The sequence below is a fragment of the Puma concolor genome, chromosome E2, assembly GCF_028749965.1.
Source record: "Puma concolor isolate L17-30 chromosome E2, mPumCon1.1.hap2, whole genome shotgun sequence".
NCBI lineage: Eukaryota > Metazoa > Chordata > Mammalia > Carnivora > Felidae > Puma > Puma concolor.
This window is the reverse complement of record NC_141681.1, coordinates 58,936,684-58,960,637: the sequence shown is the minus strand read 5'-3', so window position 1 is coordinate 58,960,637 and position 23,954 is coordinate 58,936,684. Positions and strand designations below refer to the sequence as shown.

At 43.9% G+C, this 23,954-nt stretch overlaps 1 protein-coding gene, 2 long non-coding RNA genes and 1 pseudogene across 6 annotated transcripts in view; 1 reads left to right on the top strand and 3 right to left on the bottom strand.

Moving 5' to 3' along the window:
* Nucleotides 1-4,197: 4,197 nt before the first annotated feature.
* On the bottom strand, nucleotides 4,198-5,527 carry LOC147573834 (heterogeneous nuclear ribonucleoprotein A1-like; annotated as a pseudogene).
* A 688-nt stretch (nucleotides 5,528-6,215) lies between these two features.
* LOC147573833 (uncharacterized) lies at nucleotides 6,216-8,957 on the bottom strand. The gene is made up of 2 exons (XR_015245051.1): nucleotides 8,188-8,957; nucleotides 6,216-7,926 (listed from the first exon to the last, which is right to left on the bottom strand). It is a non-coding gene; the product is annotated as an uncharacterized LOC147573833 (long non-coding RNA).
* VSTM1 (V-set and transmembrane domain containing 1) overlaps nucleotides 6,663-23,954 on the top strand; it is an 18,453-nt gene continuing 1,161 nt past the window's right edge. Inside the window, exons 1-8 of one of the 4 annotated variants that reach the window (XM_025914684.2) lie at nucleotides 6,663-6,856; nucleotides 12,179-12,214; nucleotides 12,341-12,625; nucleotides 16,307-16,345; nucleotides 21,914-22,006; nucleotides 22,138-22,165; nucleotides 22,336-22,373; nucleotides 22,479-22,510. In XM_025914684.2, coding sequence (XP_025770469.1) covers nucleotides 6,823-6,856; nucleotides 12,179-12,214; nucleotides 12,341-12,625; nucleotides 16,307-16,345; nucleotides 21,914-22,006; nucleotides 22,138-22,165; nucleotides 22,336-22,373; nucleotides 22,479-22,510 — 585 coding nt within the window. In that variant the 5' untranslated portion in view covers nucleotides 6,663-6,822. The remainder of the gene's footprint in view (nucleotides 6,857-12,178; nucleotides 12,215-12,340; nucleotides 12,626-16,306; nucleotides 16,346-21,913; nucleotides 22,007-22,137; nucleotides 22,166-22,335; nucleotides 22,374-22,478; nucleotides 22,511-23,954) is intronic. The other 3 variants (XM_086690639.1, XM_025914685.2, XM_086690640.1) reach the window with 3 other exon arrangements.
* Nucleotides 23,345-23,954, bottom strand: part of LOC147573832 (uncharacterized) — a 15,402-nt gene continuing 14,792 nt past the window's right edge. The window contains exon 3 of the long non-coding RNA XR_015245050.1: nucleotides 23,345-23,500. This is a non-coding gene — a long non-coding RNA (uncharacterized LOC147573832). The remainder of the gene's footprint in view (nucleotides 23,501-23,954) is intronic.

The window sequence follows — 23,954 nt, the reverse complement described above, 5'->3', positions numbered from 1 at the left end:
ATTAAATGTAAATGGGCCCAAAAATTCAATTGAAAGACTATTGGACTGGGTGTTTTTTAAAAACCTAAATATATGCTGTTTTTTAAAGACAAACACTTTAAGTATATGCAAAGATGAGTTGAAAGCCCAAAAAACCCCCCACAGAAATATGTAACATATAACCAGAAAAAGAAAGATGAAATGGCTCTACTGGTAGATTTTTTTGGCAAGAAATAGTATTAGATATGAAGAGGAATATTTCCTAATGATAAAATAGTCAATTCAAGGGAAATACATAACAATTCTAACTTTGTATGTACCTACTAACATAGACACAAAAATCCATAAAAGAATTGTCGATACCATAAAGAAATAAACATATAATCACTTTATCTTGTAACGCATCTCTCTCAGTAACTGCATTCCACATGGAAAAGAACCAAACCAAAACAAACAAACAAAACCCACACAAGCCCAAAGAAAGAAAGAAAAGAAAGCCATTTGCTATTCCAAGCAATCAAGCCAGGAGAAGGTAAATAAGATGCCATTTCACTCTATCTTTTTGACAAAAATTAAAAAAAAAATTTTTTTACATTTATTTCTTTTTGAGAGACAGGGCCCAAGTGGGGGAGGGGCAGAGAGAGAATGAGACAGAATCCGAAGCAGGCTCCAGGCTCTGAGCTGTAAGCACAGAGCCGGACGCGGGGCTAGAACTCACAAACTGTGAGATCATGACCTGAGCCGAAGTTGGACGTTTAACCAACTGAGCCACCCAGGTGCCCCCAAAAGTTTTTAATGCTAATATGTAATGTTGAATAGAATTTAGGAAAATATACATGCACATAATCAGTTTTTAGGATGATAAATCAATATTCTTTACTAAATGGCAACTAGCTTATGAAGCTTATCTGCCTTCCCCCACCACTACACAAAACATTTATAGTCTTTCACCTGGGAGTTTAAATCCCAGTAGTTTGCTCTGAGGAATAATTAAAGTTGTCCAAAAGATTTACAAGTTGCTCATTTTAACTATGTTTATATTAGCAAGTGAATTGGAAGCAATATAAATGTGCGAAAGTAGGAGATTGGTTAGGTACAAATAAGTACTTACTTCCATACAGGGGAACACTATGCATCAATTTGAGTCACATTGTGGAGTATACAAATAAAATTTCAATTTTCCAGGAAGATATGATAATGTATACAAATATGTATAAACAAATAAAAGACTCAAAATTCTAAAAAAATTCTATAAATAAATCACTCTGTGGAAGCAATTTATGGTCATGTTGTGAGAAAGTACTCATTGGCATGGAACACTCTTTAAAATGTATTGGTTTGTGACAAAACAAGATAACAGTATAGGATATACATACACACACATGTAAATATATATTACCCCCAAACATTTCTAAAGTATGTGAGCCTTTTAAAATGAAGATCTTCGGGGCACCTGGGTGACTCAGTCGGTTAAGCATCTGACTTCAGTCTAGGTCATAATCTCATGGTTCGTGGGTTCGAGTCCTGTGTTGGGCTCTGTGCTAACAGCTCGGAGCCTGGAGCCTGTTTCAGATTCTGTGTCTGCCTCTCTCTCTGCCCCTACCCCACTCATGCTGTGTCTCTCTGTCTCTCGCTCTCTCTCTCTCTCAAAAATAAATAAACACTACAAATTGTTTTAAAAATAAATAAAATTAACACCTTTGCTGAGTGCAGTGGTAGGTTTGGGTATGAAGGTGCAAGGGGTCAATTGGTAGATGATCTGAACTGTTCTGTATAAAAATGAGTTAACAAATTCAGAGTGGGGCTAAAGATGGAATCTAGATGAATGACATCATAGAAACCAGGGACATGTGCAGTGGGGAAAAAATGGGAGAAAATCAACAGTGGGGAGTGTGATATAAAACTCCTTTTCTAGCTCCTCTGTGACATAGCAGACACAAATCTCCATGGACCACTCATGATTTCTGTGTACATGAAATCTTTCAGGAAAGTGAAGAAGTTGGCTTGAAACTTTTCTTGTTAAGGCCTTTAGGAAGACTAAGGTGATATCAAGTACATTGTCTAGTTGGACAGAAGATTTCTTGGAGAAAGCTTAACAAAGTGTACCCGCAGGATCCTGGTTTGCCCAAAACACTATCGTTAAATGTACAGAGAGAATTATGTCTCAAAAAGAATGGTGGCTGTATGTTCTACCATATGGGATGGGTTGGTGTCAGATGGATAGAAAGCCACAACATTTTTGAGAGCTACGCTGGCAAAATTGCTCCCAGCACTAAAGAAATTACACAAAGGGGCGCCTGGGTGGCTCAGTGGGTTAAGCGTCCAACTTTGGCTAAGGTCAGGATCTCACGGTTTGTGAGTTTGATCCCTATGTTGGGCTCTAGCTCAGAGCCTAGAGCCTGCTTCAGATTCTGTGTCTCCCTCTCTCTCTGGCCCTCCCTTGCTTGCACTCTCTCTCTCTCTCTTTCAAAAGTAAATAAACATTAAAAAGAAAAAGAAAAAGGAAATTACACAAAGACTTGAAGGCTCAATTTTCTTTGGGCAGAAAGCGAGCTGAGAAATCGTACCATCCATCAAGAGGGTCATATTCTCCAGGGTCCTCTTCAGAAGTGGAGAGGAGGGTTGATAAAATAAAGATAACTCAGAGGGAGGAACCAAGAGCTGTGAAGAACAGTGGGCTGAGAAGCCCTTCTCAGAGAATAGAACTGAAACTTTATGAAGGAACATTTCCATCCCCAGAATTGTGGCATCTTGCAGCGTTTGCCCAGAGTGATTTTGCAATTGCTATGAACCAGTGACTGCTGATGTTTCCCACAGGGAAGAAGCCTTTTCACGTGGGAGTGCTGTGGTTATCCCACTTCTGTTTTGCTATTATATGGAAGATGTATGGGACAGCTAACTTGTCTTTTTAGTGCATGTATCCTGGATCAAAAGGAGCCACATATAGATTTGATAATGATCAATAGATCCTAGATTTGAAGACTAATGCCATTATCGGATGAAGATTTAGGGGAGCAGGTCCTGGGATGGAGATGAGCATATTTTGTACATGGGATGGATATGAATAACTGTGGCCAAGAAGTCATAGTGCAATAGATTTCATTAAAGCCCTTTGACTCTGGGTTCACCATGTTATTTGCTTTGGTCAAGAGGATAAAGTGCAAGTGGCAATATTTTAGCTCCAGCCCAGGTCCTCAGGGGCATGACATATTTTGATTCGGCCCCTAGTACACCTTCCATTTCCACCAGAAGAATGTGTGAGGGCTAGCACATTGTTCTCAGCAGGAAGATGAAAGAGCCAAGTCACCCCATCTGAATGCAGAAAGGGCTGGACAGAAATAAGTAGATCTGGGAAATATGGAGAGCATGTGTGCACATGTGCATTCACACACACATTCTTATTACTAGTTAGGGTTGAACCTGGGTGATTTCAAATCTTAATGAAAATCAGAACTCACTTTCCACTGGTGTTTTGTTGGAAACTTAACCTCTGAAAAATTGTACTTAAAAAATAGTTGCAGGACAAGGCTGAGGTTGAATCAGAGGGCATATAAGTATCAAACAAGCTGTTTTTAGTAGACATGGAGTGGTCCAGGGTTGGGGCTTTTCTCCATTTCCGAAGTCTTCCCTTCCAATCTTAGTTCCTCCAATACTTTCAATTCAAGTGGGATTTGTGGGATTGAGCCCCATGTCGGGCTCTGTGCTGACAGCTCAGAGCCTGGAGACTGCTTCAGATTCTGTGTCTCCCTATCTCTCTGCCCCTCCCCTGCTCTCTCTCTCTCTCTCAAAAATAAATAAATATTAGAAATTTTTAAAAAATGAAGTGCTGGCATCTGCTTTGAGGTGTAGTGTACGATTTTTCAACCCTTGTGTATCTGCAAACAACATGTTTCCTCCCAACTCTCCTTACCTCCAGGCAAGGGACCTAATAATTCTAGAAAGCTGATGTATAGCTGTTATAACATTATGGCACCTGCACACAATTTCAGCAATCTCATGGTTAAATATTCATGGTTAAGGGAGAGAAGAATCATAGATTAGTTCAGGGAAGGAGGAAAAATCTTGCCTGGGAACAGCCTTACATGGCCAGACGAAGGCACATAGTGGACAGTATTGACTTTTTGCACGTCTAACTACTCATATCCTGTATATCCTGGTAAGACTATCTTTTTTTTTTTTTTTTTTTTTTTTTTTAAAAAAAGACACATTTATTCAGCGTCATGATCAGACTATTACATTTAGCAATCAACAGCATGGGTGCAAAAAAAAAAATCTACATTAAAACCCTTTGTTGGAATGCTTTACACTTTCCACAGAACAGAAACTAAAATAACCTGTTATACAATTAGTCACAAATACAGTCCTCGAGTTTTTTGCCCATACACATGAGTATTGTCTAAAACATGTCTTCTTTGTAGCAGCTAGGCCCTGCCACCACTGTGCTTGGCTGAGTTCACAAATCTGTTGTAACCTGTAGCTTCCCTGTCACTTCTCTGGCTCTCCTCTCCTGCTAAGCTTTGTTTCCTGGCAGTAATTAAAACCTTCTGCCACTGCCATAGCTACTGCTGCTGCTGGAACCGCCATAGCCACCTTGGTTTCGTGGTTTGACAAAGTATTGGCCTCCACCACCATAGGGGCCAGAGCTTCTGCCTCCAAAATTTCCTCCTTTCATGGGTCCAAAATTTGAAGATTGATTGTTGTAATTGCCAAAATCATTATAGCTTCCACCACCTCCAAAGTTGCTTCCATCGTTACCAAATCCGTTATAGCCATCCCCACTGCCACCATATCCACCACCACCTCGACTGCCGCCAAAGCCACCTCGCCCACTGAAGTTTCCTCCACGGCCAAAGTTGTCATTCCCACCAAAACCACCTCCACGACCACCACCGAAGTTCCCAGAACCACTTCGACCTCTTTGGCTGGAAGAAGCACTAGCCATCTCTTGCTTAGATAAAGCTTTCCTTACTTCACAGTTGTGGCCGTTCACAGTATGGTATTTTTGAATGACAATCTTGTCTACAGAGTCATGGTCATCAAAGGTCACAAAAGCAAAGCCTCTCTTTTTGCCACTGCCTCGGTCAGTCATGATTTCAATCACTTCAATTTTCCCATACTGTTCAAAATAATCTCTTAGATGATGTTCTTCAGTGTCTTCTTTAATGCCACCGACAAAAATCTTTTTCACAGTTAAGTGGGCACCAGGTCTTTGAGAATCTTCTCTCGAGACAGCCCTCTTTGGTTCCACAACTCTTCCATCCACCTTGTGTGGCCTTGCATTCATGGCTGCATCCACCTCTTCCACAGTGGCATAGGTGACAAACCCAAAGCCTCTGGAGCGCTTGGTGTTTGGATCTCTCATTACCACACAGTCCGTAAGCGTTCCCCATTGCTCAAAATGGCTCCTCAGACTCTCATCGGTTGTTTCAAAGCTCAAACCTCCAATGAAAAGCTTCCGCAGCTGTTCAGGCTCTTTGGGAGACTCTGACTTAGACATGACGGCGGTGGGAGGGGAGACTTTCACGATGCTTACTCGGCGGCGTCCACGGGCAGCTGGTAAGACTATCTTGACTGGGACATTGGCCAACTATCACTTACTCTCTGTGGTTAAATGAGATTGATCCAACTTTATAGCTGCAGGTGTGCTCATTGCCCCAGAAAGGCCAATCAGCATAATCTATCACACTGGCTACATTGATCAATTTAGGAACAGATATGTAAACCAAGATCAAGCAATGTTGAGTCTGCCTTATGAGTTTTGTTGCAAGTGTTAGCACAAGCATACTATTTTTTTTCAAGTACATTATTTCTGCCTGGATATGCTGGTGGATATCTTCCCAGAACATAATGAGAAATAACCTGAGAGTGAAGTCTACACAGTGGGAAGTGGTGCCCAGACATGGAGAAAGACAGAGTTCTATTATTTGAGCATTTGGATCTACCCATGATTGAACCCATTACAACCCTAGTGTTTTCAGTTATGTGAGGCAATCATTAATTAACAAGAGTCTTAACTAACTTGGGAAGCAATGAGTAGCTGGGAAAGAAAGATGTGTGTTGTACTTCTAGAGAGGAATTTTCTCCCTTAATTCATCAATATTTCCTCCTTTGTTCCTGGAAAATGGAATTACACTCTCCCCGTGAGGGGAAAAAAAATTGAATGGAAGCTTTCCAATTTCCCTTGATTACTTTCTCTTCTGTAAAAGAAAGCACACTAAAAATCTAATGTGTGACCCTTTTGTCAAGGTTTACTAAGAGACAAGTTTACTCAGCTTCAAAGGCAGACATCCATTTCTGCTTTCTTGTTGACCAACCTGCTCTCATGGGCAGTGGGTGCCCAGCTTTTACCAGAGACTCCTGCATTTTAGACATTACCATGTGCTTGCCCAGCCACTGTATTGTGCTGATGCTAAATTTCTGGTTTTGATAATGTACTGTACTTCTATTACCATTAGGGAAAGCTGGTTGATGGGCACATGGGAACCCTGTATTTTTTTTTTTTTTTGCAACTCTAAAATGTTTTCCAAGACAATTATTATTTTTTTGTAAAAGAAAATATCTTGGTCAGGACTTTAGATGAGATAAGACAGATCTCGGGGTGGGTGGAGCTGGAGCCACACACACCGGATTTATGAAGGAGATGTTGTCATTGATCATTTCCTGGCTTGGTTGTGAGAAGGAAACTCTACACCAGGTTGTGGAGAACCAAAGTGTCAGGGTGAAACCTCTACCCACACAGCCTGGGCACAAAGTGGCAGGAGGGAGCCATGATGGCCCAGTCCCCCTTCTTCCTTTGAACTATAAAACTGAAGACAGGATCTCGGTCTGGGTGGAAGGGACACTATGATCACAGAATTTCTGTCCTTGCTTTGCCTCGGTGAGTCTCCAGGACTGGGATGGATGGGTTTGGGTGGGTGAGAAAATTTACCATGAAGTGGAGGTTGATGTGAATTGATGGCTTCTGTGTCTTAGACACATGCCACCTGTCAGACTTTGGTGGGCTGTGGTACAACATGCCTCTGTACTGGTGCTTGCACATAAGGAATGAGGAACCAAGGTTCAGAGATGTGTAGTGACACCCTGGTTTACTCAGCTGTGAAATGCAGAGCTACCATGGGGTCCCCAAACCTGTTTTGTCTAAATACCAGTCTTGCCATGAATGCTTGTAGGCATATAGGAGGGTGGGGTATGTACAGTGTGGAGTGGTGAGTTTGGGTACAAATCAGGAATTCAGTGAAGAGTTATGCTGCAGACAATGGATGACATGAAAATTTTCTGGCCAGCCCTATCCTCAGCCTGATTTTAACTGTCCTCAACTTGAATGTGATGGATCTGAGCCTGTAGAAAGGAACGCCTCGATTATAACTGTGGCTGGGTCACACAGGAGCTCTAGACTTTGAACCAGCAGCTCCACTGACCAAGCCCCCACTTCCTCCCTCTTTCGTGAGTAGGAGGTGAAGGGTGTGTGTGGAGGACAGCAGGACTTCTCATCTGCCCCAGTTCCTTCCTCCTTCTTCTGGGGTATAGACCTTACCTTTGGGGTACTGTTCCTCCCACACACACATTTGAGCTTCTGGGGTGGCTGTCAGTCACTGTACCCCAAACCTCCCGCTGTAGGACAGAATAATCTGGGAAGTCAAGAGAGTGACCTTTTCCTGCCCATATTCATTTCCTGGGGCTGCTGTCACAAAGTGCCACAAGCCAAGTGGCTTAAAACCATAAAAATGTATTCTCTCACAGTTCTGGAGGCCAGAAGTCCAAGATCAAGGTGCAGAGCTGGTTCCTTGTGAGGGCTCTGAGGCTCGAAGGGAGAATCTGTTCCCAGCTCTCCTCGCTTCTGGGGATGGCAGGCAGTCCTTGGGCTCCTTGTCTGTAGATACTTTGCTGGGATCTCTCGTGTTTTCAAATGGCCGTCTTCCCTCTGTGTCTGTCTCCATGTCTCTCCACCTCTTCTTTTTTTTTTTTTTTTTATTTTTATTTTTTAATTTTTTTTTTCAACGTTTTATTTATTTTCGGGACAGAGAGAGACAGAGCATGAACGGGGGAGGAGCAGAGAGAGAGGGAGACACAGAATCGGAAACAGGCTCCAGGCTCTGAGCCATCAGCCCAGAGCCAGACGCGGGGCTCGAACTCACGTATCACGAGATCGCGACCTGGCTGAAGTCGGACGCTTAACCGACTGCGCCACCCAGGCGCCCCTCTCTCCACCTCTTCTTATGCAGACACCAGTCATACTGGATTAGGGGGCCATCCTACTCCCCAATAACACTATTTCCAAATAACATATTAGGACTTGAACATATCTTTTGAGGGAGACACAAATCAACCCATAAGACTGTCCTTCTCTTTGACCATAATCATTATTCCAGGGATGATGCAAAGCAAGCCAGTCCAGTTCTGTCGGGAAGTTTCTCAAACTGGCATCAGGACACAGATAAATTTTGGTCCTCTATGAAGTGACCTTCCAAAGATGCCAGACTGTAGTTGCCCTCAGCCCCGCTCCCAGGCTCTTGGTCCTATCCTGACCATATTCAGAGGGAGTGATGCATGCCAGTGAAGAGAAAAGGCCCTAACAGCACTGAATCCCTGGATCAGATGGCTCTAGAGGCCAGCCAGATCCACCATTGCACTTGACGGAGGTTGCTTGTGATACAACTAGGCATTTCCACTTAATCTTATTTCAGGTGGACTTTTGATACCTGAATCTTTGTGCATCTTTAGGGCAAAAGTACCCAACTTATATAAAAATGTTTAAATGTATTGAGGTACAGTTCACATAAGAGTAACCATTTTAAAGTATTCAATTTAGTGGCATGGTAGACATTCACAATGTTATGTAACCACCACAAAATGACTTCATCACCCTTAAAGGAAATACTATACCCACAAGGAAGTCACTCATCATCCTAACCCTAACACTAACCCTAACCCTTCCCCCAGACCCTGGCAGTCACCAATCTACTCTCTGTCTCTCTAGATTTAGCTATTCTGGACATATCATGTAAATGGAATCATATGACATGTGACCTTTCATGTCTGGCTTCTTTTTCTTGGTATATTTGTAAGTTCCATCCATGGTGCAGCATGTATCACTGTGACATTTATTTCTATAATGGAATAAGATAATATTTTATATAATATACTATAATCTGAATAATCTTTTACATAAAAATTTTCAAGCTTTCCAGATGATGAGTTCAAAGGATCTGTTAAGTTGTAATTTAACGATAACTGGGAGACCCAAGTTTGGCACCCAGTTCTAATGTGTGAGGGTGGGACCCTGACACCACCAAGCAAGTCTTGAACACCAGTTGGGTATACTATAATTTCACTCAATTGTGATACTATCTAGCTGGAGGTAGCATCAGATCCTATGGGTAAGGTGTCAGTTCTACAAGAACGCCCCCTCTCCATTTCAGATGCCAGTCACCAGTTCAGGTGGTCACCTGGGCTTCTGATCAACTGTCTATATATCAGGAGTTCCCATGACCCCCTCTTTTGGTCCAATTAGTTTGCTAGAGAAGCTCATAGAATTCATAGAAATGTTTTACTTACTATATTACTAGAATATTACAGGGGCGCCTGGGTGGCTCATTCTGTTAAGCGGCCGACTTCAGCTCAGGTCACGATCTCGCGGTCCGTGAGTTCGAGCCCCACATCAGGCTCTGGGCTGATGGCTCAGAGCCTGGAGCCTGCTTCCGATTCTGTGTCTCCCTCTCTCTCTGCCCCTCCCCCGTTCATGCTGTGTCTCTCTGTCTCAAAAATAAATAAACGTTAAAAAAATTTTAAAAAAATTAATATTATAAATATAAAAATATAAATATATATGGCTCTGGAACAGACAGATGGAAGAGGTGTGGAGGGCCAGGTATGGGGAAAGAGCACAGAGTTTCCATGTCTTCTCCAGGTGCACCATTCTCACCTTCACCTCCATATGTTCACCAACCTGGAAGCTCTCTGAACTCGTCCTTTAGAGCTTTTATAGAGGTTTCATTCCATAGGCATGGTTGATGAAATCATTGGCCATTGGTGATTGATTCCATCTCCAGCCCCTCTCCCCTCCCCAGAGGTCAGTGAGGTGGGACTGAAAGTTCCAGCCTTGTCCTCCTAGGGTTGATTCCCTTGGCAACCAGTCCCCATCCTTAGGTGTGGTCCAAAAGTCCCTTCATTTACACAATGAAAGAATGCTTATCGCTTTCAACACTTAGAAAATTCCAAGGGTTTCAGGACCTCTGTGCCAGGAACCAGGACAGAAACCAAATGTATGTTTCTTACCATAAATCACAGTATCACATTAGTTTTTAGGGAACTGTGGTTTCTAGGGCCCCCCACTCCTTCCTATCTCAGTAAAGGTAATAGCCCCTAACTAGGCTGGACATTGTACAGCTCTCCATTTGATGTATGTAAAGGCCATTCTAAATGTTAGATGTCGGATACATGGTAGAGGTGTGCAAATATGGTAGCTGTATGGCAAGTGACAGTCATCTGCAAAGGACCTGCTAAGTCATACGAGTATGTAAATGGTCAGTGTCTGTAAAGCGTCAGCCAAATGACAGATACTTGATCATTCGTAGTTTCTCTATTGTATTGTGGGAAATGTGCTTTTTCAGGTTATCCTGAATGCCAGTGGGTTTCTTTCCCCTTAATGACAGCTTTCTCCATTTCAGTCTTCCTTGTCTAAGTCAGCTGTCGTCCCTTGTTAGGAGAGATGGACAAGTTCTGAGGAATCCAATGCGCAGTACGGGGACTTGAGTTAATGATTCTGTATTCTCACCACACACACACACACACACACACACACACACACACACAAAGGGTAACTATATGAGGTGATGGAGGTGTTAACTAGCTTGAAGGTGGTAATCATTGATTGATAGATAGATGATAGATATAAAATCATCATATTGTAGAACTTAAATATACACAATTTTATTTGACAAAGAAAGAGGACCCCTCCCTCACTTTCTATTCTCTGGTAGGGTTTCACAATGTAAAATGAACTAAAGGCAACTGTATGTTTGTGTGTGTGTGTGTGTGTGTGTGTGTGTGTGTGTGTTTAAGGAAATCACTGAGCAGAATATTGGCTGATATCAGAGCTGAGATAACATGAGTCTGAAAGCAGGATTGGTGGGGGTGGGGCACTAAAAAGGGACCATGAGACCTAGGACTCCCTGACCACCCAGAGGATGATTTCCTACCTACTAATCCCAGACATTGTCACTGCAAGTGCCCTCTCAGCACACTGTCTAGACTCCACCTCCTTCCTTCTAGGTGAAGCTTGGGGGTCCCTGTTGTGAGCTGACCTCTGAGTTTAAACAAAGGCCAGATGTCTTGAGATACTCTTGCATTGAGAAATTCTAGCTTCAACTCTTGGCAGACCCCAAGACTGGTTTCCCATATTTTCATCCATGGGATGATGTTCCTGTCCCAGAATGAAATAAATAGAACAGAACACAGGAGAGGGAGGGGCTGATGTTTGTCAAGATCAAAGCCAAGAGTGAAGAAAGCGTTTAGGACCACGAATGTCTTGAATTCTTTGTGAAAAGAAGAACTTGGTTAGAGAGAGCAACTTCTCTCCATTTGAATCAGAGAGGAAACCCTCCACTCATACTCCACAATAAAATAACCATTGCATCATTTAAGTGGTAAGGGTGAAAACTGCCGTCATACAAGACAGGAGAGGAAAATATAGGTAAGTGTGCAATGATTTCTAGATGGTGAAAGAAAAGACTAATTGTGAAAGCAACACAATAAATCAGGAAAGGTTACTGGAATTTTGTACATAAACATAACTCCTGAATGAGAAACAATGGGACATAAGCAAAAGGTAAAAAATAAACCCAAGGAGGGGCACCTGGATGGCTCAGTGGGTTAAGTGTCTGACTTTGGCCTGGGTCATGATCTTGCAGTCTGTGAGTTCGAGCCCCGCATCGGGCTCTGTGCTGACAGCTCAGAGCCTGGAGCCTGCTTCGGATTCTGTGTCTCCCTCTCTCTCTCAGCCCCTCCCCCACTCGTGTTCTGTCACTGTCTCTCTCTCAAAGATAAATAAACATTAAAAAAAAATTTTTTTAATCAACCCAAGGAAGTACCTTCAAGAAATGGTATGGATCTTTAACAAATTCGTCACGCATCATCTGCCTGATATGTACTCCAAGATGAGTATATATAAACTCACATCTGATGAGCGTTTCTCTTCCAGGGCTTTCCCTGGGCTTTGAAGATGAGAAAAAGAATGGTGAGTTTTCTTGCATACACTTGATCTGTTCCTGCATCCCAAGTTTTCTGTCTGATCCTCTGAATTCTGGGAGGGCATTGGCAGTCATCACTTGGAAGATTCAGACTAACTCCGAATTCTTTCCAGAGACACTTATCAAACCCTACCTCAGTGCCTTGCCCAGCCCAGTGGTTGAACAGGGACATAACGTGACCTTGAGGTGCCTGGGTCACCGCCACAATGTGACATTCATGCTGGGGAAGCTGCAGGACTCTGGGTACAGACAGGAGCAGAGATCTGCAGGATATGAGGCTGAATTCCTCCTCACTCACCTGGAGCCAAAAGATGCTGGGACGTACTTTTGTGCCTACAAGACAATGGACTCCCAGGAGTGGTCAGAGGAGAGTGAACACCTGCAGCTGGAGGTCACAGGTGAGAAAGGCAGCTTCAGGTTTGCCCTTGAGGCACATATTCCTTTTCCTGTGATGGAACCTGGCTGGGGAGAGAAGAGTCCAGGAAACAAAAAGACAGCTGTGACCGCTTGAGTGTAGAGAATTGGGGGAAGGCGGGAACTGAATTTGGTGACCAGTTCTCATCAGAGATTCCGAATGGGTATCAATGACGTGGGTGTGGAGGGCGTTTTATTTTATTTTATTTTTTTAATTTTTTTTTTCAATGTTTATTTATTTTTGGGACAGAGAGAGACAGAGCATGAACGGGGGAGGGGCAGAGAGAGAGGGAGACACAGAATCGGAAACAGGCTCCAGGCTCCGAGCCATCAGCCCAGAGCCCGACGCGGGGCTCGAACTCACGGACCGCGAGATCGTGACCTGGCTGAAGTCGGACGCTTAACCGACTGCGCCACCCAGGCGCCCCGAGGGCGTTTTAGAATATAGGTATTAACAGAAAATTTGAAGTATGACCAAAGATGGAGATGTGACTGTCACTGGGGAAAAAAAAAAAAAGTGTTTGTTAGAGTTTCCAAGAGGGGGATGCCATGCAGGACCACACAGAGAAGCACCAGGGCTAGTCAGGAAGCAGAGGGAGGGAGAAGATGGGGCAGGAACCTTTACTGTGGTTTCTGTGGGAAGGAACAGGCTTAGGATTGGCTCTGGGGTATAGAGGCTGTCCCTGAGTGTCTCGTATCTGACCCTGGAGTCATTAGGGCAGGGGAATAGTGGTCCAGAGTGTGGGAGCCATAGAGGAGGTGGTCGAGAGTGTGAGTTCTGGATTGCTTGGGTTGCATTTGAGAGGCGTGCTTGAGGGGGAGCTGTCTCCTATCTCTAGGAAGTAGATACCCTGGGAAGAGAATATCTCCAGGGTCAGCAAGGTCCCAAAATGTCAAAGAATCAAATAAGAAAATAAAAGACATGGTTAATACAGAGATGGGTAAGAATGTCCCCAGGGAAACCCTGGTCCTCCCCTTTCCCCCCATTGCTTTGTACTCTTCAGGATCAATCCTAAAACCTTCCCTCTTACTCAGCATAGATCCTGAGACAATTCCAGGTCCCAGTGTGAGACTCTGATTCCCTACAGCAGAACCAAATGTATGGATACTGTTCTGCTGAAAACGGTGATGGCAGAGCCACTACAAGTTGAGAAAATAAGAAAATCCAAACTGAGCATCGTGGCAGCATAAGACATCCCTCATTTTTGTACCAATCTTCCATGTCAACAACAGAAATGTGGCATCCATGCACAAACAAAAGTGCTTTTGTGGGAGTTGTGGGATCCGGCACCATACACCAAGGGACCCAAGAGGAGTCTCACCCACCTGTGAGTTGAGTAGTAGGCATACAGACCTCAGTACCAGCTGTGGAACCTGCAGGAGACTGTAAATTATTTCCAGGTCCTATTGGCCATGGTCTGGAAGCACCTGGAGATGTGATCAACAACTTATGGACAAGGGAACCTGTGTGGACATCTACAAACCAAGACTGAATCATGAAGAAATGGAAAATCCGAACAGATCAATAACAGAGAAGGAGAGTGCCTCAAAAATCAAAAACCTCCCAGTGAAGAAGAGCCCAGGACCAACCAGAAGGTTTCACTTCTGAATTCCACCAGACATTTAAAGAAAAAATAATGCAAATCCTTCTCCGAGTCTTCCCAAAAATGGAAGAGGAGGGAACACTCCTACTTTCATTTCATGAGGCCAGCATCACCGATACCAAAGCCAGACAGCAACACTAAAAGAAAACTACGGAGCAATATAATATCCCTGATGAACATAGATGCAGACATTCCCAACAAAACATCAGCAACCAAGTTCAACAGCACATTAAGGTTACACATCATGGTTAAGTGGGATTTGTCCCTGTGGTATAGGGATGGTTCAACATATACAATCAATAAACGCTAGGGGCGCCCGGGTGGCGCAGTCGGTTGAGCGTCCGACTTCAGCCAGGTCACGATCTCGCGGTCCGTGAGTTCGAGCCCCGCGTCGGGCTCTGGGCTGATGGCTCGGAGCCTGGAGCCTGTTTCCGATTCTGTGTCTCCCTCTCTCTCTGCCCCTCCCCCGTTCATGCTCTGTCTCTCTCTGTCCCAAAAATAAATAAAAAACGTTGAAACAAAAATTAAAAAAATAAATAAAAAAATAAAAAAAATAAACGCGATAGACCACATTAGTGAATGAAGGACAGAAGTCACACGATCATCTCAGTAGATGCAGAAAAGGTATTTGACAAAACACAACATACTTTCAAAATTAAAAACTCTCCACAAATGGGGTATAGAAGGAATACATCTCAACATAACAAAGGACATACGCAAGTGCACAGTTGGCATCATACTCGAGGGGAAAGGTCGAAAGCTTTTCCTCTAACGTCAGAAACAAGACAAGGATGTCCGCTCTCACCACTTCCATTCAACGTAGCAATAGAGCAATCAAACAAGGCAAAGAAGTAAGAGGCATGCAAACTGGAAAGGAAGAAGTAGAACTGTCTTTATTTGCAGATGATGTAATCTTACATATGGAAAATCCTAACGACTCAACCAAAAAAATGCTGGATCCTGAACGGTCAAAGCAATACTGAGAAAGAACAAAGTTGGGGGTATCACTCATCCTAATTTCAAACTATACTAGAAAGCTATAGTGATCCAAGTGGTATGGTACTGGCCTAAAAATAGACACACATAGACCAGCAAAACAAAACCAAGAGCCCAGAATTCAAGCCTCACGTATACAATCAACTAACATTTGGTAGGGGAGCCAAAAATACTCAGTGGGGTGAGGGTAGTCTCTTCAATAAATGGTGTTGGGAGAACTGGATACCCATATGCAGAAGAATGAAATTGGACCCCTATCTTACACCACTCACAAAAATCAATTCAAAACGTAGTAGAGACTTAAACATAAGACCCCACACCATAAAACTCCTCGAAGAAAACAGGGGAAAACTCCTTTGCTTAATCTTGGCAATGAGGTTTTCAGATGTGACACAAAAAGCATTAAAAAGGCAAAAATAGGGGCGCCTGGGTGGCTCAGTCGGTTAAGCGTCCGACTTCGGCTCAGGTCACGATCTCGCGGTCCGTGAGTTCGAGCCCCTCGTCGGGCTCTGGGCTGACGGCTCAGAGCCTGGAGCCTGCTTCCGATTCTGTGTCTCCCTCTCTCTCTGACCCTCCCCTGTTCATGCTCTGCCTCTCTCTGTCTCAAAAATAAATAAATGTTAAAAAAAAAAATTTTTTTTTAAAAAGGCAAAAATAAACAAGTGGGAAGGCATCAAGCTAAAAAGCTTCTGCGTGGCTGAAGAAACAGTCAGCAAGATGAGAAGACAACTTAACCAAATGGGAGAGAATATTTGCAAAATGGCCGTGCTCTTGCCTGAGATAGGGAAGACTGGCAAGGAATAGGATTGGAAGGGGAGGGGAGAATTAGTGGGGTCATAAAAATATTTTTGTTATTAGAAATAATATCAAAACTCCAAGAATATTAGAAAGAGCAATCTCATATTCTGACCCTGGTTTGTGAACCCAGTGAGCATCCCAAGAGTGGGGAAGACATTCTCTGCTTCCCAAAGAAGGCATAGAGTCCGTAAGTGGGACATGAGGACATAGGACCCCAAGATTCCCACACAATCATTGTGATTTTTTTTCTTACCTCCTGTTTTCTAGATGACCGCAATAAACGCAGAGCCCCTCCAGGGGGAAAAGGTAAGATAAATTGAAGAATGCTTTTCCAAATTATACCCACCTCATGAGACAGGGGATCCTTTTTGATTAGAAGGCACAAGAAGCATCTCGATGCATGATTTCTCAATGCGATTGGGAGGATGATTGCCTCTCTTGGGCAATGACTCCTGAGCTCCTCCTGGGTTCATAAAAATCTGATGAGTAGGACAGCACGAGGTGCATCGTTTGTCATTTTACATAATGAAAACACTATGGTGGAGTTTTGGGAAGAATGGGGATGAGCTTGTGTGTCTGGTTTGGGCAGCACGATCCCTATGCTGTGGAGTCCACGTGCTTTTGGGAATATGTATGACCAAAGGACTTGCTAAAACTTCTAAATTCTCAAACACAGCTGAACATTCAGTTACTTTTCCCTGATGCTGCTTTGCCATGAAGAATTGGCTGAGATTCTATCCTCAGAGATGCCTGTAAAAGTTAGAGCTTTTGACATCTTTGGTGAAAACAGGAGCTCATCCAGATTTTAATGGCCAAATATATAATGTAAATTGGCAACTAGGTGCTTACTCATCTTTAATTTCTGCAACTTGTAACCTCCCTATAAGCTACTCCAAAGAGCCAAAATTGTGCAGGGCTGTCATTAGAGTTGACATTGACGTAACCAGCTTTTTTTTTTTTTTTAAAGGTATCTCCCAAAATGTCCTTGCAAAATAAGTAATAGTCTTTGAAAATGTGTTTATTCAGGATTAGCAGACTTGGGAAATGATTTCTACTCCAGCTTTAGGACCATAATGCATGCCAGGAATGTTTTCTTGGAGAGATCTGAAATCTGATAGCATCCAGGAGCATGAAAGGGTCAGAAATAGAGCAGGAAGTGTCAGAGGGGAAAGAGGAAGAGAAACGGTGATTTCGGCTCTTGCGTTTTCTTTCTTTTTGGTTGATACATAACTCACACTCCCTAAATTCACCCTTTTGAAGTATATGACTCAGTGGCATTTTAGTATGTTTGCAAGGCTGTGCAGCCACAGCCACTATACAATTCCAGAACATTCTCATCACCCCCAAATGAAATCGCCAGCCTGTTAAGCGGTCTCTCCCCATCCCCACGGTGGACATTTGGGTTGTTCATACCTTTTTGGTATCGCAATAATTCTACCCTGAGCATTGGTGTGCACGTACCTGTTTGAGTCCCCGCTCCCAATGTTTCTTCGGTATCTACCCATGGGTAGAATTGGAAGGGCGTATGTCAAGTCTACATTTAACTTTTTGAGAAACGGCCAAGTTATTTCCCAACGTGGCCGCCCCATTTTACATTCCCACCAGTAATGCATGTGGGTTCCAATAGCTCCATATCCTCGCCAACCCTTACTTTCCTTTTATTATAGACACCCTAGTGGGTGTCTTCTTAAGATGTGCTTTCTGGGGCGCCTGGGTGGCGCAGTCAGTTGAGCGTCCGACTTCAGCCAGGTCACGATCTCGCGGTCCGTGAGTTCGAGCCCCGCGTCAGGCTCTGGGCTGATGGCTCAGAGCCTGGAGCCTGTTTCCGATTCTGTGTCTCCCTCTCTCTCTCTGCCCCTCCCCCGTTCATGCTCTGTCTCTCTCTGTCCCAAAAATAAATAAATGTTGAAAAAAAAAATTAAAAAAAAAAAAAAGATGTGCTTTCTGAGTTCAAATTTATACCGCCACGATTCTAAACAGAATAAAGCCTTTAAGCTCAGACAGGATGTCCCCAGCCCGCATACGAGGCCAGTCTTCTCTTCTGTGCCTGTGACTTTATTTACGCCCCATGTCAAGCTGTATCCCTTTGCTCGTCTGCTTCCTTCACGCCAACACCAGACACTCTTTGTAGTTTATTCTGGCAACTTGTAAACAGGGATGTGAAATTTGGCCAGGATATGTGCACATCTCAGGGTGAGCTCAGATCGATGGGTGTGGGGCCATAGGAAGAGGAAAGTCTTGTAATAGTTTACTTCTCATTTCTACTGAGCTGCTGTGGGAGAGAAATCTAGGCTAGAGGAAGGTCGAAGCTTGTCTGCGTCCATTCGGGGCCTTGCTAGTCCGGGAAGAGCTGCTCCCGCCCTGTGTCTCACGTCCCTGGTGATGCGGCGATAGATTGCTGTGTTTGAGGGTGTGTTGGATTCAGGGCTGCTAGAAGCAGACTCTCACATAAGTACGAGTGTGGAAACGATATTGTAGAGGGCACGGGGGAAGAAGGCATGAGAAGAAAAGGACAGAACACGAGTGAGTGTCTTTTGCTCAATGCCACAGGAAAGTGCAGGAGATGGAGAAGGTGGCACACCCGGGCAGCCGGGGCTTAAGGGAGGAAACCACGATCCAGAGTGCATAGAAACGGCAGAGGGATCTGGGGGAGCAGGGAAAGAGGAGTGTCAGCATCATCTGCTACAGAGGGAGACAGGTGTGGGCGGGATATCGGGGGAGAAAATAATCATTGTCACTGCGATCTCATTATCCTACATGGTGAGTCAGGTTCTAGACTGAGCGTTGTAAAGCCAGTACTCGCACCTTCCATCATTATCCAGCTCTGTGAGTCAGGTATTCTCACCCCACCCCTCTCCTTCCGGCCCCATCTTTATGGAGCTGTAATCGGGAAATAAAATAAGGTATTTATTTATTTTTTTTTAATTTTTTTTCAACGTTTATTTATTTTTGGGACAGAGAGAGACAGAGCATGAGCGGGGGAGGGGCAGAGAGAGAGGGAGACACAGAATCGGAAACAGGCTCCAGGCTCCGAGCCATCCGCCCAGAGCCTGACGCGGGGCTCGAACTCACGCGAGATCACGCGAGACCTCGCGAGATCGTGACCCGGCTGAAGTCGGGCGCTTAACCGACTGCGCCACCCAGGCGCCCCAAAATAAGGTATTTAAAGTGTGCCCCGTGATGGTTGGGAGTACAAGTACACCGTGAAAGGAATCCCCCCATCAAATGAATGAATGCACCTGCCCCTCACGTACTCACTTTTTTTTTTTTTTAGTAAGAATGCTTAAGATCTCTTTAAGCAAATTTCAATTATACAATAGAGTATCAACTACTTTCACCATACGATACATTACATGTGCAGAATTTATTCACCTTTTTAAAAAATTTTAATATTTTTATGGCGCAGTCGGTTAAGCGTCGGACTTCAGCCAGGTCACAATCTCGCGGTCCGTAAGTTCGAGCCCCGCGTCGGGTTCTGGGCTGAAGGCTCAGAGCCTGGAGCCTGTTTCCGATTCTGTGTCTCCCTCTCTCTCTGCCCCTCCCCCATTCATGCTCTGTCTCTCTCTGTCCCAAAAATAAATAAACGTTGAAAAAAAAATTTTTTTTTTAAATTTTAATATTTTTGTGAGAGCGAGAGACAGAGTGTGAGACAGGGAGGGGCAGAGAGAGAGGGAGACACAGAATCCGAAGCAGGCTCCAGGCTCTGAGCTGTCAGCACAGAGCCCGATGTGGGGCTCGAACTCACGGATTGTGATATCATGACCTGAGCCGAAGGCAGACGCCCAACCAACTGCGCCACCCAGGCACCCCATGTTGTCTTTTATAAGTACTTTTTATTCGCTTCTTTTGAGTGCAGAGTCGATGTGTTCAAATTCTGTCCAAATTTAAAAGACTGAAAAAAAGTACTATCAAACAAAAAAATTCAGTTCTTATGGTCTTCTGTATAGTAGACATTTTGGAAGAAAAATTCCACATGAAAGATGATTCTAGTAAGCCTCAGTCAGCAAGAGAACCCTCCTGTGAAAATACTAACTGGTGTGGTTCTGTTTAGAAATAAGACATATCTAGGGGCACCTGGGTGGCTCAGTCGGTTGAGCGTCCGACTTCAGCCCAGGTCATGATCTTGCGGTTCGTGGGTTCGAGCCCCGCGTCGGGCTCTGTGCTGACAGCTCGGTGCCCGGAGCCTGTTTCAGATTCTGTGTCTCCCTCTCTCTCTGACCCTCCCCTGTTCATGCTCTGTCTCTCTCTATCTCAAAAATAAATAAACATAAAAAAATTTAAAAAAAAAAGAAATAAGACATATCTAGATAATTCAAAAATAATGTTCCTGGTAGCCAGGAAACGTTCATTGTAAATTCAAGATCTCACGTAAAGGGAAAACTTCATGTGATTGGCAATAAAATTGCTTATTATGTGCCATTTTAACTTAAAACGCGTGTATGTTAGATATTAGATTTAAACAGTTACGAATTTGCATTAACATATTTCTCCTGATTGGCGTTCCCGTTGCCCCAAGAAGTGAATACCAAGGAAAGTAATGTATTTTATGAACTTGAATAATCACTATACACATCCTGGGTCACCTCTGGATTTCTCTCAAAACTTGTTATACTCTTACTGCTTTTTTTTTTAAAGTTTTTTTTTAAGTTTATTCATTTTTGAGAAAGAGAGACAGAGAGAGAGACAGAGCATGAGAGGGGGAGGGGCAGAGAGAGAGGGAGACACAGAATCTGAAGTGGGTTCCAGGCTCTGAGCTGTCAGCAGAGAGCCTGACGCGGGGCTCGAACTCATGACCTAAGCTGAAGTCAGATGCTTAACCGACTGACCCACCCAGGAACCCTTATTCATCTTTTAACTGGAAGCTTCTCCCCACTTACCCCGCCCTCAGCCCCTGGCAACCATCTACTCTCTGCTTCTATGAGTTCAATTAAAAAAAAATTTTTTTTTTAATTTTTTAGATTCCAAGTGTAAGTGGAATCCAATCATGTAGTGTTTGCCTTTGGTTCATGTCCCTTAGCATAATGCCCTCCAGGTTTCATAGGCTTTGTTGCACATGGTAGGATTTTCTGAATAATATCCCAGGGGTGTATAACATTTAAACAACCCTTGAACTGGGAGAGAGTTGGGACTTCCATTCATGTCTGATGGGACTTGCCTCTGCCAGCATCACCGTTATGTGGGGAAACGCGTATCTGCCCAGACTGTGAGCTCACTTCTCTGGGGTTTCCACACCCAGTGGCCAGCACAGAGCTGCCCGGACCCGGGGCCGCCTGGCCTGAAGGGTTAGACATCCCAGGACTTGAAGCCCATCCCAGCTGTGTGACTTTTTTTTTTCTTTAATTTTTTTTAAACATGTATTTATTATTGAGAGACAGAAAGAGACAGAGCAAGAGCAGAGGAGGGGCAGAGAGAGGGGGAGACACGGAATCTGAAGCAGGATCCAGGCTGTGAGATGTCAGCACAGAGCCTGACGCGGGGCTTGAACCCACGAACTGTGAGATCATGGCCTGCGCCGAAGTCGGATGCTCAACCAATTGAGCCAGCCGGGCGCCCCATAAATCTTCATTATTATTGATATGGCTGACACACTGATTGGGAATTTCCCTTGGGCGAGGCCCTCTCTGGGAGTGCCCACCTGGTTACCCCCCCAGCCCCCCACCATGCAGTGCAGTCAGTAGCTACTATTCCCATCCTCGCTTTGGGGAAAGGGAAAGTCAGATTCACTCCCCTAAGACATCGGAAGGTCCGGCTCGGAAGCAGCAGCTGGAGGCTTTAGAAGCCAGATTGTCTAGCTGCTGACGACTGTCCTGCCGCGTGCAGATCAGGGTGTCTGGGCAGCCAAACTGATTGTGTGACCTGCTCCTCTCCCACCAGTCACCAGATCCATCATTGCTGCCACCTGCAGCTGTCTCTCCATTTTGCTCCTCTTCCTCTCCGTCTTCCTCATCAACAGATGCACCCAGCATGGTGAGTTCAGGGATGCACCGATTGAAAACACTGGGGAAGGGGAGTGAAGTGAAGGACTTTCTCATCAGCTAAATTCCTCCCTGTATTATTATTATTATTATTATTATTATTATTGTGTGTTTTTTTTGTAGATTTGTCACATGAAGAATCCACCGAGAGGTAGATAAACTCGACGTATCTCGTGCCCCCTCCCACCTTTCACAGACCCTGTTTGTGTGTCTGTGATTCCTACTCCCGTCCAACCCGTGCTGTGACTCTTTTTCTCTCCAAAACCCTATCCTCTCCCCCAGTCTTCATATCCCACACTTTAATGTGTTTCTGTCTCTCAGAACGAGCCATTCCAAACTGCCTCAGCAGGAGGCTATGGGTGAGTGATAAGGGAAGAAACCACATGGGCATGGTGGGATAGGACGGGTAAGTCTGACTCCTGCAATCTGAGAACTGATTTCTTTTCCCTTTCTCTCACATGCAGATTCCTCCGACCTGGAAAGGACATCTGTCTCGGTGAGTTCTCCCCACGAGCTCACTTATCTCCATAGGCCGACCTTGTTCACCTGCTGGTTTAACCCACACTCTGGTTATATGACTGCCCCCAGCTCACACAATTGACCGGAGGCCAATGAACATTGTGTTTAAAAACATATGCTTCAGCCAAACTCATATAAACAGGGCAGAATGGTGGTTACCAGGAGGTGAGAAAGTTGGTAGATAAGTAAGTTCTGGAGATGAAATGCACAGCATTGTGATCATGGTCCGTAAGGATGTATTCGAACTTCAGAGTTGCTAAGAGATTACATCTTAATTGTTCTCACTGCTTGGAAAAGACAGGATAATTATGTGATGGGATTCATGTGTTAGCTAGCACTATGGTGGTAATCGTGTTGCAATATATAAATGTATCAAATATACACTTGATACATTTATATATTGCAACACGATTACCACCATAGTGGTAAAACCTATACAATATTATATGTCAGCTACATCTCAATCAACAAAGATACATGGGCTTTTTGTTCCCGACTAGCTAGACTCCAACTGCCCATGGCTACTATTTATTACCAATATGGTCTGAGACAAATCATGAAACCCCTGTGATATGGACCCTTCATTGCCTCCCATATCGAGTGGGAATCAAAATCCCCCATGAGAAGGCCTGTGTGAATCCACTGATGTGCTAATCATAAAGGGTTTGCTGGAGTTTCCAGCAAATTTTAAACGTCAGATGGCATAAAAGCATCAATTAACAAATGTTAACCAATGTACATCATTTTTTTCTATTTAAAATACTGTTTACTTGTGATTCAACATTAATTAGCATTACCTTGGGGCGCCTGGATGGCTCAGTTGTCTGACTTCAGCTCAGGTCATGATCTCGTGGTCTGTGAGTTCAAGCCCCGCGTCCGGCTCTGTGCTGACAGCTCGGAGTCTGGAGCCAGCTTCGGATTCTGTGTCTCCCTCTCTCTCTGTCCCTCCCCCACTCACGTTCTGTCTCTGTCAGAAATGAATAAACATTAAAAAAAAATTTTTTAATTAGCATTACCTCTAAGAGCAATAACAGATAACGTTTATACATTTTTTCCATAGGACACAGAGGTCCATTGGTTTATTCTTTATGTCAAAGCAAGTAAAAAGGGGCATTAGCAAAAAGTACAAATGGTTCAATGTTGTGTTTAAAAAATATTTATGCACATGGCATTCACTTAGATATTCATATAATTTTTTAAGGTATGGAAAAACATAGTTCACAGATTCACAAATGAAGCCTCAATGAACAAATCTGGCCTATTTTAAGCGTTGGATTAATGACATTGATTAGCAAATTGTTGATCATAATATTAAAATAATATAATATTACGATGTGCTACCTCCATACAGTGAAATTCTATTCAGCAATAAAAAAGGAAGAAACTAGTGATAGGTACCTTTGGTACAAGGATGTATTGCA